This window comes from Coccinella septempunctata, chromosome 4, assembly GCF_907165205.1.
Source record: "Coccinella septempunctata chromosome 4, icCocSept1.1, whole genome shotgun sequence".
NCBI lineage: Eukaryota > Metazoa > Arthropoda > Insecta > Coleoptera > Coccinellidae > Coccinella > Coccinella septempunctata.
In genome coordinates this window covers 15,266,058-15,286,143 of record NC_058192.1, presented here as the reverse complement: position 1 = coordinate 15,286,143, position 20,086 = coordinate 15,266,058, and the positions used below count along the sequence as shown (strand labels likewise).

The 20,086-nt window shown below is 33.4% G+C and overlaps 3 protein-coding genes across 3 annotated transcripts; 1 reads left to right on the top strand and 2 right to left on the bottom strand.

Annotated features, from left to right (window-relative positions):
• Positions 1 to 7,299: 7,299 nt before the first annotated feature.
• On the bottom strand, positions 7,300 to 8,971 carry LOC123312429. Its single transcript, XM_044896855.1, has one exon. The coding sequence runs from the start codon at positions 8,838 to 8,840 to the stop codon at positions 7,503 to 7,505; it is 1,338 nt and encodes a 445-aa protein (XP_044752790.1). The 5' UTR covers positions 8,841 to 8,971; the 3' UTR covers positions 7,300 to 7,502.
• Positions 8,972 to 11,631: 2,660 nt separating this feature from the next.
• LOC123312430 (NADH dehydrogenase [ubiquinone] 1 alpha subcomplex assembly factor 3) lies at positions 11,632 to 12,616 on the bottom strand. The gene is made up of 4 exons (XM_044896857.1): positions 12,463 to 12,616; positions 12,228 to 12,336; positions 12,077 to 12,135; positions 11,632 to 12,015 (listed from the first exon to the last, which is right to left on the bottom strand). The coding sequence occupies exons 1-4, from the start codon at positions 12,528 to 12,530 to the stop codon at positions 11,664 to 11,666; spliced, it is 588 nt and encodes a 195-aa protein (XP_044752792.1). The 5' UTR covers positions 12,531 to 12,616; the 3' UTR covers positions 11,632 to 11,663.
• Positions 12,617 to 12,799: 183 nt separating this feature from the next.
• LOC123312428 (zinc finger protein 2 homolog) lies at positions 12,800 to 17,344 on the top strand. The gene is made up of 9 exons (XM_044896854.1): positions 12,800 to 13,186; positions 13,236 to 13,617; positions 13,669 to 13,740; positions 14,018 to 14,160; positions 14,397 to 14,513; positions 15,202 to 15,500; positions 15,552 to 15,682; positions 16,592 to 16,843; positions 17,115 to 17,344. The coding sequence occupies exons 1-9, from the start codon at positions 13,040 to 13,042 to the stop codon at positions 17,288 to 17,290; spliced, it is 1,719 nt and encodes a 572-aa protein (XP_044752789.1). The 5' UTR covers positions 12,800 to 13,039; the 3' UTR covers positions 17,291 to 17,344.
• Positions 17,345 to 20,086: the final 2,742 nt, after the last annotated feature.

Sequence of the window (20,086 nt, the reverse complement as noted above, 5' to 3'; positions counted from 1 at the left end):
TATTAAATGCGGAAAATTCATTAGAATATAAGCTCAGAAACATATTACAGATTGTAATCATATAGATACATACTTAAAAAGTTTCTTTTACTATTTTGAACTCGCCACTCTGTTATCGCTATTTGGGTATCGGTGCATGGAGTATTAGTGCCCTTACTATAAATTGTTATCAATGTAAACGACGGTGAAGGTGTTGTAAGGAAATTTTTTGCAGACTATGAAAATCTCATAGCAGACAAAACTAAAAAACTTTTATTGCAAATATTTCAATCATGTAATGATCGAATTATAAACATTGATTACAGATCAACAATCTTATTCTAAATGGTACTTATACTCTAAAACTGACAAGTACATTCATTTCTCCCTTTGGCAGGTATATGTGGTTATTAATATGATCATAATTATCATCATTATAATTCTAATAACCTCACTAATCAACTTATACAAGGTGTTTCATTGGGAAACGGAAATTTCCAAAAGGTCAATAGAGGGTACAGAGTTATACTACATATTATAATATGGGCTCTGACTATCTTCGTAACCGAGATACTTGTGTTTTATTGAATTTTGCCACCCTTTTTTCAGCTTTATATTTGTCAAATATGTTTCTTATTCAAAGCTCAAATGAATCACTTAATAACTCAAGGAAACTCTAGGTCCGGAATAACGAATGTATCCTTATTTGAAAGGAGCACAAGAAACTCAACCAAAACGTCTGCTTTATATTTTGCACAGAAAATCACACTGCGCAAATTCTTAACTTAAAGTTGAAGTTTTTTAAAACTCTTATACCAAAAAGTGTCTTGTGAGTGACATTTGCTTATAAATTATTAAAACCATTGAAACTATAAATATTTCAAAATTACCGAATAATTTTTAAATATATTGGTTGGAAGGAGCCATTGACAATTTTCCAGGGACATAATTTCACGAAGTGTATGTAGGTGTATATGTTTGTTTCGTTTAATTGTTTTATTTTGAAACAATGTACATAATTGTTCAAAATAAAATTAAATCGACCCAATTGTTCCACAATAACATTCAAGAACTATATTCAATATAGAAGTTCAATAAATTGAAAAGGTTCAACAATTTATGATTAAGTCACTTTTAAACACTCTTATAGGAATCCTAGTTCTAAAAAACTTTTAAATTAAAAATTTGTGCATCAACCCGGACCTGGATTTTCCTTGTCATTTGAGCATCGAATAAGGAATATATGTGCCAAATGTAAAGAAAATATATAGGGTGATCCACTTATTATGACCTAGGGAAGAAATGAGCAAAATTCATAAAACATCCTGTGATTACAAAGACATTGATAGCCAAAAAATGCCCTTCATTTGACTTTCGAGTGTTTCCGTTTCCCAATGAAACACCCAGTATATTTAGTTCAACAAGAAATATATGTTGAAGGGTACAAACTCTAGAAACGAATGATTAGATAAATAAAACAACAAAATAACAATTTCAAGAGACAAAAACTTTTGCATTTACATCAATTTGAAATAAATTGTGTCAAGACGAAATTAACATTTAATTAGAACAAAGGACTTAGCGTTTTCAACAAAGGTAGTCATGCGGTCTTCCCATTTCCTCAGTATCCTTAGCCCTGTGAAAGGATTAGGATAAACAGGAGTAAAAATAAATTTAATTCCTGAAAATTCACAAAGGCATTCGTAGATTTCTTCGATGACTTCAGAACGTCCATCGCAAAATATCACTGGGATGTATTTATACTGGAATAATGCATCAACGAGTTCCAATCTCAACCATTTTCTCTTTTCCTCTACCAGGCATGCTCGAAAACATTCTAGTAGAATGATTACATCTGGTTTCGGTAGGTCTTCACATTTATGATAAGCCTTTGGATATACTTTTACCTCAACATTCTCCTGATTTTCGTATGGAGGTATTTTACAGTATTGGAGTGATGGACCAATCAGTACTATTTCAACTTTATCTATATTTTTTATCCAATCTGTCAGAAGCTGGGCAATTTTATTCCAATGGAAGGATAACTCGTAACCATCAGCTATCGGAAAGTGGACAGTGAAAGTAGATTTTTTTTTGAACTGAACATATTTTTGTTCTATTTTTCTCGAACCATTTCCATAGCTTTTTTTAAATTCTTTTGATCTATCTACCAAACGGCGTTTCGTGATGAAACCAGTCTTTTCTAATAAATTTATTATAATAGCAGCTGGAATATACGGTTCGATGAATAGATATAGGTTCATAAAATCATTGACATCTAATGGAAGCTCACTGTTTAATCCACTTTGAATTAAGTCGCACAACGCTAATTTATCCTGGGGCCAGACACTTATATTATTTTTTATACCTTTATATATATGAGGCTGTGTTTTCACTTTGAAACCGCATTCATATGGAAGAGAATTACAATATCTAGACAGAGTCCAAGGCCAGCAGTAGGCTTTATGCTCTTCACTATCCATTTTCATATGCTCCATACTACAGTACACAACCGACTGACAATTTCTACATTCGAATTTATTTGTAGGAGTAACAAAACAAACTAGACAAACCCAAGGTAACGTACATATCTGATACTCATAGGGGGTTAAAAAATGTTTATTAGTCAGATTACGAAATTTCGTTAACTGATAAACCAAGGCAGTTCGATACCTGTAGAATTTTTCTTCGTCACAATTTTGTGGAACCGCTACTTTCTGCTTGATTCTCTGCAAAGCCTTACAGGTAGGCTTATGGAATGGCCAATCCTCAATTTGATGTTCTCTGGAACAATAAGTTACTGCCAAACACGACCCACATTTCATCAATTTCTCTTTGGAAAAACAAAGATTACAACGATTAGGGTAATACACCCTATGTCGATACTGAGGTTTATAATTTTCAAGAACATTCATGGCGTTAAAGGTATAATATGAAATATCTTAACATAAAATGATCCACTTATTGAATGTCTATATTGGATTGCAAATTATAGACCAACATATGATTAACACATAGTATTCAAAACAATACTGATAAATTTGGTAATGGCAATAAACACATTCCTCTCCAATTTCTCTTGAAGGATCACGTGATTCAACCCGCTGAAAATTGAAAGTTACACATTGAAGTGTGACAAATTATGTCAGTTGCGAATTGCGAAAGTGCAGAACATAGGTACTCATAAAAGTATCAAGAATACTCACTTGTTTTTCGAAGAACGAAGAAATTGTTTATGGCGATTCAGAATTTTTTCTCGAAGAAAACATCTATAACATCATTTTATATTTGAGAAAATATCTATACCTACGCTCATACATCCATATAGCAATCAAATATCTCCAAAATTGTGAGAAGTTGAATATTTTCACAATGATTGTACCTATTCATTCATCATTAAATGATTCAAAAGGGTATAAGTTAGTAAATAACTGGATTTCTATAAAGGAGAGTTTTGAGGTTTTTGTAACCATAAATCATAAAGATAAAGTCAAGTTCCATCAAACTGTTGATTGAAGAATCTAGTACCTATAAGTATAGTATAGGTATTAGATTTTTCAATCAACGATGGAACAACTCCTCATCATGATCTCTAAGAATCAATTTTTTTATTCTCAAATAGAGAATTATGAGAAATATCAAATTCAAAAAGAAATAGATTGAGTTGCTTATGGAAATGGAATAAAAAATAGACGGGTACGAGGATTTTTCTTTATAATTCTTCGTTCATTCGAAACTTTTCTCCGAATAAATGTGGAATTTGGCACATAAAAGGAGTTGTTTAAAATTCGTCTGTTCAAATAGGAAAACTGTGTGTTCACCCACTTGTTATAACCATCAGAACATAACAAACTCTTTCATAGTAAATAGCTATATAAGGAATACAATATATAAAAGAACCAAAAGAAAAAAAATTTCTGATAAACCACTCCTACAACTACTCCACAACAATTCGAAAATACACCCTATATGCATTGTAGGTGTCCAAACTATCTAAGACGTTTTCACCACATATAACAGAGTGAAGAAAGCTGAGCGCTCAATTGAAGCGATTATCATATATAGGGTTTAGCCAATTTTATTTTTTCTGGTGATTTTTCTCCGATAATTTCGTTGGAAAAAAAAAATAGGAAATGATAACACGTCATTCAAATCTATTGGTATCATTTCAACATTAAATATCACATAAATAACACAATATTTGGGGGTACTAACATTTCATATAAACACTGAAAAATTGATCTCTAACGTAAACAGTCATATGATCTTTCCATGCTCTATACAATTTCGACTCTGTGAAATGATTGGCCTCTACAGATGAGATGCATTTTATATCCCTGAAATTCAAAGATAAGTCGAAAATTTGAATGAGGTCAAAGTCATCTCCAGAAAAAAAAGCTACAGGTACATTCTTATATTTGAATAAAGCATCTTGACACTCGTCACTCCAGAATGTTGAACTGCACTGCCCGACAAGTTTAAATTCTAGCAGAATGATCAAGTCAGGATAGGGCAAATCTTCCACTTCTTGGTAAGGCTTTTGGTGTACAATAACCTCAACTTTCTCCTGATTCACATGAGCTGGTAAAATGCAGTGTTGAAGTTTTGATCCTGTTAAAACTATTTTAATCTTATCTATATTAATTATCCAGTCAGTGAATAGCTGGGCAATTTTTGTCCAATGGAACGATAATTCATAATCATCTGCTGATGCGAAATGTATTGTCATTTCCGATTTCCGTTTTGAAGGGCCGGATATTGCATTCCTTCTCGTCGAAGGGACCTGTTGTTTTCCGACACTGCTCTTCAAGTTATTGTTAAATTGACGTTTTTTTATCATTCCAATCGTTTCTAATAGATAAATTATCATAGCAGCTGGTATATAAGGATCAAGGAATAAAGACAAGTTCATATAGGTATCGTCTATCATTACTCGAGTTCTTGTTTCATTTTGTAATAGTTTGAATAATTCCCATATATCCTTTGGCCATTGCTTAACTCCAGCTCGGATGGGCTGATAATGATGTAATATAAACTTCTTCAATTTATAACCATTTTCATAACCCAGAGAAGAGTATATTCGGCATAACCGAAGTGAGCCGCAGTTGTATCGATGAACTTTCTCGTCCTGTTTCTGATGTTTCAAACTACAATATGTCACAGATTTGCATATTTCACAGTCAAATATCGTCTCACAACTATAACAAACAGCACAAACCCAGGGAAAGAAACATATTTCCCTTTCGTGAACAGTCAGACATTCAGGTCCAGGCAATTTTCGATATACCACCAGTGCCTTAATTAAAGCTAGTCTATATTCATAAAATGTTTGTGTATTAAGTTCCTTAGGGAATTCCACTTGTTTTTTCAGTTCTATAAGAGCTCTACAAGTCGGTTTATGGAATGACCAATCTTTTTTCTGATGCTGTCTCGAGCAATAACTAACAGTCAAACATGCCCCACATTTACTTAATCCATTAGTCGTTTCAAAACAAAAATTGCAGGCATTTCCGTAAAAAACTCGGTTCTGATTTTCAGGTTTGAACATTTCTAGTTCCATACTTATTCCCTTTATTTTCTTATTATGATCAAATATAAACAGATTTCGAACAAATTCTGAGATCTGAGGTTAGTACAGTATTTCGAAATGAAAATTAAGGAGAACATATGTGGTATATGGGTATAGATACCGCAGTAAATAAAACTTCTCATTCTTTTTCTCATTTATTAGTGATAGGTAATTATAACCATAACCAGAACAACTCATACAGGCTGTTTCTTTTTGAGCAATTCCGATATTCCTGAATCAGTGGCGGGTCCAGAAGTGATTTTGGGGAGATGCGGCACAATTTTATATTTGAAATTCTGTAAGGCGTTTTTTGATATAATATAGGTATATCTTTATAATTGTTATATAAGCTATATGTTCGAATGTTATTCTTATTTGAAAGGAAAATGAAATTTTTCAGAGGTGGAATTTCGACAAGCGTATCTCCAAAATAAATCATCGTAGGTCTAAATGTGATACATATTCTAAAAGGACAACACTTCTAGTTATAATTTTCTAAATTTCAACGAGCTCGGTGCAACTGTTCCATCTTGACAATTTTTGAACTGACCCCTAATAATTATGTTTTTCAATAACCGCTCTTTTTAGGAAGAAATTACATGAGATTTTATTTGTTCGAAATTAATCAATCTCTCAAAAATTAATTTTTCAATGGTACACTTTAAATAAGGAAAAAGTATCTTGTGAAACAATTTTTGTGGTGACTTTTTCCACCCCTATAATTATAGGGGAACACCACCAAGAATTGTTTCTATTGCCTTATCTCTCACGTAGTTGTCAGCTCAATTTCATTTCTGTAAATTTTCTGGTTAGGAATTGCTTTTGAGATGACATCTTTAAGGATCTATATGCAAGCAGGGGCTACTCAGAAAAAAATTATATGTACAGGGTGGGCAAAATTCGTTTTCTACTGAGGGGATCTCGAGAACTATAGCAGCTAGAAGAAATTGGATGACACATTCTATAGCTCTTTTTTCCTGACTAATCCAAATCTGAAAACAGATCCAGATCTGAAACATGAATACTCTGATGCACTCTCTGCAAGTAGAATCTACTGACAAGAGATTTTTTCCAATTCAAAAATTTCAAATTCAATAAAAATTTGCATTTCAAAAAACGAAAGTTCGCCTAGTGATTCGATCAAATATTTTGAGCTCGTCAATGGGATTCTACGTAAAAAAGTGCCTGTGGAAAGTTCAAGTTTCAGATCTGTAACTTCAAATACAAAAAATTTATGAGAACTTTTCGAAATCGTCAAAATCAAATTTTCTATTAATATCTCAAAAACGAAGAATCGTAGGAGGCTACGCTTTTTACCATTCTTTGTTTCGCTGAAAAAGAGCTGTGTCATCAGTTTTCTTCTAGCTGTAATAGTTCTCGAGATCCCCTCAGTTGACAACGAATTTAGCCCACCCTGTATACAAAACCATATTACATATTATCTAATTTTTCAACAAAAATTAGCCCTCAAATTTAGAAATAACACTTTTCTTACTTTGCCGCCAGAAAAAGTGTATTCTCCTGGTGTATTTATCATTCTTTTCAGAAGATAGATATCGATTCTGTTTGAATACCTACCAAAGTTTTGGATAATAAAACGAATAGTTAATATTGTTCAAGCTTTATTTATTTGATTATTACAAACTCTTTTATCTTTTTTGAACTTTTAAGCGATCGTATAAACAATTTTAAGCCATCTATGCTCATCTATTTTATTGGTTTCATACAATTTGTTTTCGTGAGAGAAAAGATAGAAGTTGAGAAAACCTTTATTCGAAAAATTATTATTAAACGAACGATACATATAAGTCAAAAATATTTCAATGAAGCCTAAAAATACATCGTCACATAATCTGGTGAGACATTAATTACATTGAACTGAATAAATAATTAAAAATACCGTATACACAGAACAATTAAAAGATAAAAACAAACAAATATTATAAGGGAAAAATTATTTTTTTCTGAAGATAGTAACAACTTCATTCAAATGACCACATAGAAATTCTGTCTTATCCCAGAATCTTATAGACCGACAATCACTAAACTGATTGACGTTCATAGTTAATGCCATTTCAATATCAGAACGTTGAAGTAAAGCTATGCCTATAGATAATTTTTTTAAAAATATAACAAAAGCAGAAGTTAGTACAACTGGAACCTGACTATATTTTACTAGGGACAGTAATCCACTTGATTTTACGAATTCGTTGAGGCTGCTCATTTTCGGATATCCGAAATTATAAAGAACAACAATATCTGGGCGGTCTATCTTGTCAACAACATCTTGGTAATCCTTGGTATAGACTTCACAAGTAGCCAAATGATTGATCGAGTCAAAATTAGGCGCTTCAAAATTTAGTAAATCTTTGCCAACTAAAATTATTTTGACGTGATGTACATTTATCAACCAATCGAGAAGAAGTCCTACATAGTTAGGCCAATGAATATTCATCTCATAGTCACTAGCTTGTACTATATGAATAACCAAAGTACCACTGAATTTTTTTTTTGCTTTGGGATTTTTATCAGTGACTTGGGATAATTGCTTGTTTGGCGACCAATTAAATTTCCGTTTAATGATGTAATCAGAGTTTTCAAGAGCTGAAAGAATAGTGGCTGCAGCAGCGTAACGATCACCAAATATACTAATATTTAAAGCTTCGCAATCGTTTCTCGGAAATCTTACTTGCCTCTGCAAAAGTTTCAATAAACCCTTCATACTCGTAGGAAAATGTCTCTCTCCTTGTCGTATGGATTCATAATCGAATTGTATCAGCTTAACTTTATGCCCATTTTCATAACCGAGAGATGCCATCAATCTACCTAAATTTAATTTTCCACATATCTTTTTATGCATCTCCAAATCTTGTTTTTTGTGTTCCATGCTGCAATAAGGAACGGAGTAGCAGCCTTCGCATACAAATAAGTCCAAATTATCTGCAGAGTAACATATTTTACAGAGCCAAGGCAATAAGCATAACTCTTTCTCAAAGTGGTTCATAAGATTTGAACCTAAATGGTCTCTCATTCCCAGCATAAAATTAAACTTTTCGTAGTAAAAAGTTCTTTCATCCATGCCTTTGTAGCATTTAGGTGTTTTAAGATAGGAACATATTCTCTTATGGAATGGCCAATCTTGCATCTGATGCTTTTTACTGCAATATTGAATACCTTTGCACTTCTCACATTTGAATAAATCAGATCTTTTGAAACATTTAGCACAAACATTGCCGTAATATACCCTCATGGGGGGCTCTACGCCTTCCATTAAATATTCTGAGTCACACATTGTTGATTCTCGAAATAATATTTTTCCCAAACTGATCGTATTCTAGAAATTTTCAAGAGAACAAGTTCACGCCAATCGGCAATTAATCAAGTATATCTGAAAACTGCGTTCAACGAAATATGCTAATGGAGAAGAAATAAAAAAATTATCTTATCTATAATATCACAATGTTTGCGGTTTCTTGAATTTTTTTTAGTTAGTTAATCATAGAGCGAAATCGTACAGATCTTCTTTACAACCGATGATCGAATAATGTTTTGAAAACCGCTTTCAGTAGTAATTCACAATTTATGGTCCAATAAGTTCATGAAGATTTGTTCTCTCTGATACGATACCTACTATATATTTCAGGACGTGCATGTCAAAATATGAAGAAAAAAAAATCGAACTCGACCTCTTAATCTGAAATTCACAGTATGTACGAGGTCTGGCTATTAAATAAAACGATACTTACGCTATAAAACATCTTATTTTTAACAACAACGCTCCGTATTTCTCTGTAAACCCTTCATGAGCTAGGTTTGCCGCTTATTCCTTGACGGCTTCGACTGACTCAAATTTTGTTCCAGAGACATTTTTATGGTTTTTTAACAGCCTGTAAATCTTTTAAACCGAGCCGATTCGAAAAAAATGGTATAGGAAAAAAGTGTTTCTTTGGACCTCAAGAATCTACAGTTAGAATACCTATTTGTACGAGTCAAAGACTAACCCTGTATATGTTCTGCGCTTCTGTAGCCAGTCTCATTTCGTAGACCTCATATTTTCACAATTCTTTCATTAAAATATGGAAGAAAAATGAAAACCCCCTCGGGTATCCTTGAGCGCTTTTGAAAAATTGTAAAGCTACATTCACAATCATTGATTGTGAATGCAGCTTAAGTTGGTATCAAAAAATTTATTTTTATCAGTGGCGGAGACAATAAGAGTAATTTTCACTAATTTTGTATGTAGAATATTTGTGTTAAGTAGCCTATATATCTAAAAATCATATATCTAAATACAAGAATGGATATTCGTGTCTGAATGTGGATGGTGCTTTATTACCATTTAGGATACCTATATAATACAGAGTCTTATGAAATATCTGAATAATTATTGTAACTTAGCAGTGAAAGTCGAAATATTTTCATTTCGCAATTGCAAGCGATTTCGAAAGCCTAATTCTCATAGTTTAGATTTTCATCTCCAAAATGGCATTTTTCAAAAATTGCAAATTTCTATCTGCGATATCTGCTCCTTTCATATTCGTCTGATCAAATTGGGATTTCCGGTTATATAATCAGCGTTGCCTATAGGCTTCCATCCCAGCACAAAAACTTGATTTCGAAAATCTCGATTTTTTGGGTCAAAAATTAGCAACCCCCTAAAAATGACTTATTTGCTACTCTGTCTGAAAATCAGGATGTTATTCTGTTACTGTTTTAGGATATGGAGTGCATAGAATTCGTTTTGAAGATTCTAGAAAACCAAACAGTTGATAATTCAATAAAGAATTGCACTCTAGAGTTCTCAACTCGAAAATGAAAACTGAAAAATCAAAAAATTATTTTCTCCAAAACAGGGCTGGATATTTGAAACTTTGGTATTGAAATATATAGGTTTTCGAACACGCTGAATCTATAGCGTGCAATTTCGAAGGCCTATCTCCCTTCTTTCAGATTTGTATCTTGGAAAAGGCATTTTTCAAAAATTGCAAATTTCAATTGAGAATTTGTCAAGACCGAACAGCCTCGCCGAGATAGGGAAACTTCTCAGATTTATAAAAGAATTGCTTTTTCAGAATATGTATCACATTTAGATCTACGATAATTCTCCTGGAAGAAAAACTATTCGAAAGCTGACCTTCGAAAAATTCCCAAAAAATTGGGTTCAGTTGAATTGAAACCTCCTCAAGACCGAACGGTTGCGATGAGATGAGTGAACTACTCAGATTTATTACTAGAAGAATGGCTCTATTAAAATATGTATCACATTCAGATCTACGATAATTATCCTGGACAAAAAACTACTCGAAAGCTGACCTTCGAAAAATTCCCAAAAAGTTGGGTTGGTGTCTATACTGTGACTGCACTGATATGTAAGGAATTCGATATATTCGGATCACCCACTTACTAACCAAAAGAAACCAGTACGACTCAAAATTTTTATCCAAAGTGGGACACGGTGTCGTAATTTAAAATAGGTACTAATCGAATCGACTTGTCCGAGAATGTTCGCCAAGTTGCACACTCGCACAATGTTTATTGGAGGATTAAAATTTTAATGGACCTTCACATTATAATTGATGTTCCTACAACGGGGCGAACAGAAAGGCATTTCTTGATAAAACTTTTAATCCTCCATTCAAACGGTAGTAGATCTTACTGAGAAAGCACCCTGATGTTCTTATACGCACTTTTGAAGTGCATGCATTCACATAAACGAGATTCGCATATGTATTAGAATATACAGTGTTGATTTTTTCAATCCAGATCTTCTTACTGCTAATGGGCAAGTGGGAGCATATGTATATTAAATACTAACAAAATTCATTGGATGCTCCTAAGTTATGCTCCCCAGAGTAAATGTGCAAAAAAGATACATATAACACCCTAAATCATGATAATGAAAGTTACAATAAATATGGCATATTTGGAACCACCTCAACAGTCCCCTCCCCTCTACATACTATTGAAGTTTTACCTTTCCCAGCAGGATACTCTTGTGATTTATTATGTTATATCTAAGTTCTAAATGCTAGTAGGGCTAACATCATTCAATATTTCAAGGCATCAGAATATAAAATTAAATAAACATATTCAGAATAATTTATTATAGAATTTACTAGAATAAAGGAACTTCTTGCTCGTATATAGTCTGGTATCTCATTTTAGTTCTCAATATATCATCATCAGTTGCATCAACTTTTGTTGGTGGTATTAAAGCTCCTGCTACATAACGTCCCTCGTAGTTTAAAAAGTTGAAAGTAGGACAAGCCTTTGCTGTTGGTAATATTTCTACATTTAGTTTATTCTGCCTCATGAATTTGAGTATATTGAAAGATTTAGGTAGCTCATCAGTTTCATCACCAATTCCAATTACAAGAATGTCAATTTTAGGTTCAAGGACTGTGAAGAGACTTAATGATTCTTCAGTTATTTCGGAAACCTCATCAACCTTCCATGATAAAACTGACCTACAATACAAAAATACTTCTATTCTGAATAGCTTCATTGAAGTTATCAATATGTATATACCTTGGAAAAATCAGCATTGGACCTAGAATAGTGAAGTTATTATTCAACCTGAAACCAACCTGAATAATTTTGTCAATTATTGATTATACCACAATCCAACTATTGGAATATTCAGATTTGAAATTTCCACGTTTAATATTACATGACTTACTTCACTATAAGCATCTATCATCAGACCAATATCAGCTTCTGTATTCAATATTGTGGCTACAGTTTTGCCACTATCATTATATTTTCTAGGAGCAGATTGGGAGATATTACTGCAAAAAAATTATTCTTGGTTGTAAACGGCGAATGAATGAGAAAGAGATGGTATGGTATATTATAGGAAGAGCTTCGATATTTCAACATATTATATAATAGAATTGGATAATTATTCCAATTACCATTTCATAATACCATATCTCAATTCATTCCTTCGAGCCACCACTCGAAGTATATTTGAAATCATCATTGTCGGGGAAAATTGAAGAATTCAAATTCTGAATAAACAAAACATGCAAAATTTTGGTTAACCAGAGATATATCTCTGTAGTTAACCCAGAGAGTAAACTCAAATCAAAGAGGAATCAGAGACAGAGAGAATCAGAGATCAGAGTTTGTCTCTGGAGGAATCTTTGCTCAAATCGCCAAAGAAAACTTAAACTCCTTGTTAGTAGGGCCAAAGACTTAACTTCTGGTAGTGCATTTGTAATATAGACCTAATACATATTAGATTAAGTGTAACTAACCTAATTCTTTGTTTTTGTTATTCTTCAAATCCTAAACTGTCTTCTTGAAGGGAAAACACGAAATCATTAGGAATTAATATTCATATTGACTATTATTTTCTAATTATATCAAAATATTAACATAAAGGTTCAAAGTCTTTTTCACATGGATCTTCTGCTATTATTCCCACCTATTAAAATTGTGTATACAATTCATGAAGTCATATGAATAAGATTCATAAAATTAAGGAAAATGACATTGGATACAGTACATGTCTATAAAATTTGTAGAACATGTCTAACGGAAGAAAATGTATCTCAATCAATTTTCAATGTAAATGAATGCAATGGTCAAACTATCAGCTTATTGCAGATGCTGCAATCCTATGCAAGTGTCCAGGTATGATGAGAAACTTGCATTTTTCTTTTTAGTATTCAAATTGGATTAGGTTCTAGAGAACGATGGATTACCAAGTCAAGTATGTGAACAATGTGTTGATAACATAAAGAAAACATACTCCTTCAAACAATTATGTGAAAGATCAGATTCAACTCTTCGTCAGATATTGGAAAAAACATATACCTCAGTGTTACCTTTACCACACCATAAATATAGAGACACAGATGAGGATTTGATAGATAACTCAAATGCAACCAGTGAACAATTTGATATAACTGAACAAAATGTGTCTCCTTGTGCGATGAAACTCCAATTGAACGCCATTCCATTGGAATCAGAATTGTTAGATATTAAAATATTAGGAAACTTTGATAGGAACACTTCACAAGATATCAATGAAATAAATGGTCCTTTGAATACTGATGCAATTGGTAGGTATAAAATGAAAGGGGAAATTCAAATGAAAAATCTATTATTTGTAGGTAATTTTCAGAATAATTCCAGTTGCCATGAAATACATGAGATTGAAAGTTCATTGAATAATAGTTTTGATGGTACGTGAAGAAATTGTTGTTTGGCAGTGTATGACTTATTTACTTATCTAGGAACATCTTCCTTAATGATATGTTTTCCTTCTGCGTCAGTACTTTATTATTATTTGTTGCTTACAGACTTCAATAGCCTGCAGTTATCACTAACATATTCATACAGCATTAGCCTTGTTTGCATTTTTGTTCACTAAAGTTTGATTTCCTGAACAAGGATAAATGATAATTCATTTCTTTTTTACATTTTTTTGTACTTTTCTCAATTCAGTTTCTCTTTTTTCAGATAGTAATTATTCAGCTATCAAACCGATAAGAGAGGATCCACTGATTGTACAAGATGACAATATAAATCAAGATGAAACAAATCAGACTCTTTACTTCTGTGAAAAATGTACTAGCTGCTTCACCAACAAGCAAGATCTGGAGGTAGATATTCTTCAACTGTTTAGAGAAAAATGATAGTATTTATGAGATTATTTTCAAAAATTAATGGATAATTTTTGCTAATTATAAAATATAGCATGAAAAATATATAAATTGTAAATTCTTAAAGTTTGTCATGTTAGTGATAAATCAAGTGGCTATACTTTATTCTTACATATTCATATACAATATATTTTACATGATATATATACATATATTTATACATATTTGTTTTCCAGGATCACATTACTATACATTTTCAACCCCAAAATGAATCAAAGTCTAAAAAAACTCATATTTGCTGCAAATGTCAACAGACTTTTGCAAGTGCAAGCACACTTAGTCGTCATATGAAGGTAAAAATTCTAAAACTATGTACCTACATTCTAACAATATACACAGTTCAAGTCAATTCATCATCGGATTATGATTAAATTATGTATTTTGTTTTTTTTTTGGTCCACCTAAATGAGTTTAAATTGTCCATGTACATATTTTCATCAAAAAAAAAAAAATCTCTGGTGTAGCTATTATAAAATAAGGCTTCACATGGCCACCACAGAACACAATACCACCTGATATGTCTCACTCTTCTAATCGGCTCTGAACTGAATTGCTCCCCTTTTCTTCATCTTTCTGCACATTTCATTCAGGAGTCAATCTTTTCTCTAAATCCTTGTTAAGACTACAGGCTACAATAGTAGTTGAGTAGCGAATAATTTAGTAGCTGAAACGCCCGCTATACTGTCCTACTTGACTAAATTCTAGGTGTTCACACACTTAATTACTCTCTAGTCCACTGAACCTACCAGCCTTGTCTGAACAAGGCTTAAGGGAGAGTCGAGTTCATGATCAAGAAGAGAAAGAACTCAGTTTTAGGGGCACTGTTTCCTATTTTTGCACAAGAATCGAAGTTAGAATATTATATTTGAAATATGAATTTTTATGAATTGTAAATCATTTAAACAGTTTCAATTCGTTATATTTCTCTCTCAGAAACAGAATGAATTTTGTAAACATTTTCGTAGCACACTTTCATTACAGGTTCATGATGGTACAAAAAAACACCTTTGCAATGAATGTGGCAAGGGTTTCTCGAGATCAGATGATTTAGCCCGCCATATCAGAACCCATACTGGCGAAAAACCTTATTCCTGCAAAATCTGTTCGAAGTCTTTTGCCCAATCTTTCAGGTTGCTGGAGCATACAAGGGCCCATGCTGATGAGAAATCGTTCCAATGTAAAACTTGTGGTAAAGCATTCTCACGTTATACAAGCTTGGCAGTACATTCAAAGACCCATTTGAAATTGAAAACACATGTTTGCGGTCTTTGTGATAAAAGGTTAGTTAGAAATAAGAAATTTTCGAACACTTTCATATTTACCTCTTATAGGTTATGTGGTTCTGGATCATTAGCAATGCATATGAAAACACATACTGGAGTGAAGGATCATGTTTGCCCTTTCTGTGGAAAGGGGTTTACCACTTCCAGTAACTTAGTCATACATAAACGTACTCACACAGGTACAGTAACACTTTCTGTTCTGAAAGTGGGGTAAAAGAATTGGTAATTTGTAGCTATACAATCTTAGAAATCTTCATGGGATCTCCTTTAGACAGAAAAAGAGGATTTTATATAAAATATCTTTCAAACTTCGCATTTCAAACACATAATTTCAACCTTCTTCCCAAAAAACTCATTTCAAGCACTGGGAGTACGATTTTCTGTCTGGCGTGTAAACCCGTTAAAAGCAGAAACCTTGGTGGTGAACAAGTGTGCCTTTTCCCCTATCCTTATCAGTTGTAGTACTATTTGGAGTACGATTTTTTGGCTGGCGTGCAAACCCGTTGGAAGCAGAAACAAGAGTGGTGAACAATTGTATACCTTTTCCCTTATCCTTTTTGGTTTCTCTTCGCTGGAAGTACGATTTCTGGCCGGCGTGCAAACCCGTTGGAAGGAGAAAACAGATAAGAGAACTTTTTCCTAACGCCGTGCTTTGTTAATTTCCCCGACCTGCAATTCCGTAGTTTCGAAGCTGACCCCGACTTCATTGCCCTTTAAGTGTAAGTCTTGGTTCTGGCTGGCGAAAGTGTCCGTTGCACCCGTAGCGCATTTGAGATCGGATGCCCCTTTTTCTTTCCTTCCGATTTACTCCGTGAATTCACTACCTGTGACCAAAAAAGATTGACAAGCGCTAGCGCTGGTTTTTCAGTTCTTATATAAGAATATAAGAAACCACAGCACTTATTCGTAGAAACCAAATTATTTGTTAAATTTATTACAGTAAATAACTTTTCCCCTGCAACCAAATGTAAACCGAATCCCTTTCTTAAAATCCTGACAAAAGGTTAACTTTTTCTTTGTAATTATATTCATTGTAACGAGATATGTATGGACCGAGAAAATCTGATAATTTTGTTTGTTACGAACAGGTGAAAAGCCTTATGTTTGTTCGACTTGTGGAAAGGCTTTTCCAGACCCTTCAAGACTTACAGTCCACCAAAGGTCCCACAGCGGAGAGAAACCCTATGTCTGTCAATACTGCAACCATGGGTGTGTTAGTTCATCGCAACTGAAGAAACATGTTAGGATTCATACTGGCGAGAAACCCTATAAATGTGATTTGTGTCCAAAGGCATTTCCGAGAAGTGAAGATTTGAAGTTACATCGCAAGACACATAATGGTAAGACAGTTAGTTTCATTATTTGTGTATCTGAAACGTTCAATTCACCAAATGTCAATAATGCATCAAAAATTTTTACTCAAAATCAAATAACTGATGTAATTAATTATATAGTTGGTTTTTTATAATATTCAGAAAATCGGACATCATTCTCTATTTCCAAAGTATTTTGATTATTACCTATAAATTCATATTTTTTTTAATTGGGATTTGGGACAACAAGAATTATTAACTGAATGTTTGTACTTGCAAATAAAATATTTCTTTACAGGTTATAGAGATTACATCTGTTACTATTGCAACAAAGGATTTTACCAGGCATCAACCTTGAAGGTTCATCTGAGGATACACACTGGAGAGAAGCCATACAGTTGTAAAATTTGTAAAAAATCATTTTCACAAACTAGTCCTTTAACTGTGCATATGAGGACCCATAACACAGATTAGGATGATGTATTCGATGTATGATCATAAAAGATTTAAATAAGACTTTTCAATTGAGAGTGTATTTATTGTACCTACTCCTTCCTAACATTCCATATATTTTTGGAATTCTTATGAATTGAAACAGTGACGTAGCAAGTTTGATCTGGGCCTAAGTGAAAAACAATATAAGAATTATCCACAAACATAAGCAGGTCCCTTCCCTCGAATATGTTCAGCATTAAAATCTTTAGACATGTAGAAAAAACCTTTTTTTCTAGAAAAAATTATTTTAACTATAACTTCCTGTTATTGAAGGTTTGAAATTGTGAAGGGCTAGAAAGGAATATAACCTAGGGGCGACAGCAATAATAACCGAGCTAATAATTGCACAGTAGGCGGGGCTAGCATACGAGCTATGAGCTAAAATAAGCCGGCCTGCAAAAAGCGGGCGACTCGGCTAATGCACACACACACAATTGTCTACTTGCGTAGTAGCCAACTCTAGTAGAGTCACAAATTACTTATATATAGAGTATATAATAGCTACTCTCTGTTATCTATGCTTGTCAACAAGCTTGCGATTAGAAACCACGTGTTGACAGAGAGTCCCTGGTGGTGCTGCTAATGTTTCTAACACTGCTAACCACTCGTGTGCAAGCTACTGTAAAGTGTCAATTACATGGGGTGAGTTTACAAGCTACAAGCCGGCTTTTTCACAAGCAGCTTGTAAAGTAGTCAAGTACTTGACGCATTTGCTCCGTTAGCTGCTTGTATAAAAACTCTCTGCCCGCGACTTTACACGTCACTCGCCAGCTTTTGAGCGAGTAGCTTGTAAGTTTACAAGTTGGCCAGTTAGCCAAGTGTGTATTCACAGTAGCTTGTACACAAGGTGTTAATAGCATTTGCAACACGTGGTTTCTACTTGCCAGCTAGTTGGATGCTGAGCAAGTGAGAAATTCTTTGTGTACTCGAGTAGTAGCGCACATGCTGACTCGCTGGCTTCTTACATGCCTTCTTGTTAGCTGGTAAACTCGCCCTGTGTACTTGACTTAACCACTTCATTTATGCTACTACCATAAAGTAAGTCATGGGTGTGTTCTGTGGCTACTACACACTGCACAGTTGCTACTGTGCTTGACTGCCAATTCACAATATGATGTTAATGGTTATGGTAATGTTAACGGTGAGCTACAATGTAAACGCTTAAATAATAATAAATAATAGAGCTACTACGATACTGTTCCTATCAATGTTAATGTCAAGCGTAATGTTGATGATAATGATAAATATTTCTTAAATTCATTATTATTTAAGCGTCAACATCGTAGCTCACTTTTAACATTACCATTACCATTAACATCATTGTGAAATGGCAGTGAGTCTTGAGTACACGTGGCTATATACAAGCTGGCCGCTTAAAAACCGGCAGGCGTTTTCGAATTGATATTGCGTAAATGTTTTATCGCCTTCGGAATTTCTGAACCAGCATGCGGAATTTCTCGAATCATAAATTTAAACGACGAAAATGCTCATGCTCAGAAAATATACTACGATATGAATTATTAATAATTTTGAGTTGCATATGAATCCTTTCAGTGGGTCAATAAATCCAACAGGATTTGACGTTATCAGACATGTCCTTTGTCAATACCGCGCGAGTAAATTAAATTCAATACAGAGATCAATTGATAATTCTTTATTGACAACACGCTCCATTATGAAAAATACTTTTAATAGGTTCCACCCTTTCCACCGATACCCGAACTGATAAAATATGCATTGTGTCAATATTTTCGTTGAAAGCGTGTTATTACTATATTTTCCCAGCTTGGCTGACGCTTTTTATCGTAAACAACATAACACACCGAAAACTTCATTAATCAAGTTGAGCCTGAAAACATGTTCAGCAATTTCATCCCATCGTTTGTGAGTCTGTACCAGCTAAAACTGTTTTGAGTGGCTAAGATATTTTTCACTTAAATTTTGCACCAGGTGAAAATGCCGAGAAGGTAAAAAGATATGAATCATTAATTTTCTTTATGCTGTGTCTGGCTACTGATGATCAAAACTTATTAGCTTCTTGAATTTTCTCGTCATTGCTGTTGTATCCTTCTGATGTGATATTCAGCTATATTCGTGCCATTTATTGATGAGATATGATGTATCTATCACTCTCAACCCCTTTTCAATGCTTCTTTACGAACGTCGAAGAGTTTTCCCTATATTCATCAGAATCCTAAATTATGTTAGTGCTTGTCTTGAACATTGTTCCGAATTTTACCCAGATAGTTTCTGAAAAAACCTGGAAGAAGTTTATTGTCTGGACAAATATTTAGTTATGCCGAAAGATTATTTGACCAAATCAGTGGTATTCGTACTTGATACATAAGCTTTAAGCATTATTAGATTCTGAACCAAAATAGTCAGAGGCTGCACTTCTACAAGGTGTTCTGAAATGAAGTTAAAATGTTATATTCTAAACGTAGAAAAATATGATAAACACTCTTAAGACCCTATCCGGAAAATGCCCTGTTTTCTAGTTCGTTTTTAGATTAACTGACAGAGGAATTTTAGAATTTTTTTTAAATTTCTGAGATTTTTCATTTTCATCATTTTTATGATTTATTGTAAAAAAAATGGTTTTCATATCCTACTTTTCCAGAACGAATGAAATTCATTCTAGGAATGGATTTCTCTCGAAGACAGTGTGTGCATCTTACGGATGTAACACAGTACATATACTTCTCTTGTGTAGAAATGTAGTTTCTACAAGATTTTCATTTCCAAATGCCGAAAAAAATTGGAGCATTTTGCATT

Coding starts and splice junctions, on each gene's coding strand:
- LOC123312429 (XM_044896855.1), bottom strand. CDS start 8,840: ATGTGTGACTCAGAATATTTAATGGAAGGCGTAGAGCCCCCCATGAGG.
- LOC123312430 (XM_044896857.1), bottom strand. CDS start 12,530: ATGATGATTTCAAATATACTTCGAGTGGTGGCTCGAAGGAATGAATTG. Junction 12,136..12,227: donor TGATAGATGCTTATAGTGAA/GTAAGTCATGTA, acceptor AAAATTATTCAG/GTTGGTTTCAGGTTGAATAA. Junction 12,016..12,076: donor CCAATGCTGATTTTTCCAAG/GTATATACATAT, acceptor TTTGTATTGTAG/GTCAGTTTTATCATGGAAGG.
- LOC123312428 (XM_044896854.1), top strand. CDS start 13,040: ATGACATTGGATACAGTACATGTCTATAAAATTTGTAGAACATGTCTA. Junction 13,741..14,017: donor ATTGAATAATAGTTTTGATG/GTACGTGAAGAA, acceptor CTCTTTTTTCAG/ATAGTAATTATTCAGCTATC. Junction 16,844..17,114: donor ACATCGCAAGACACATAATG/GTAAGACAGTTA, acceptor ATTTCTTTACAG/GTTATAGAGATTACATCTGT.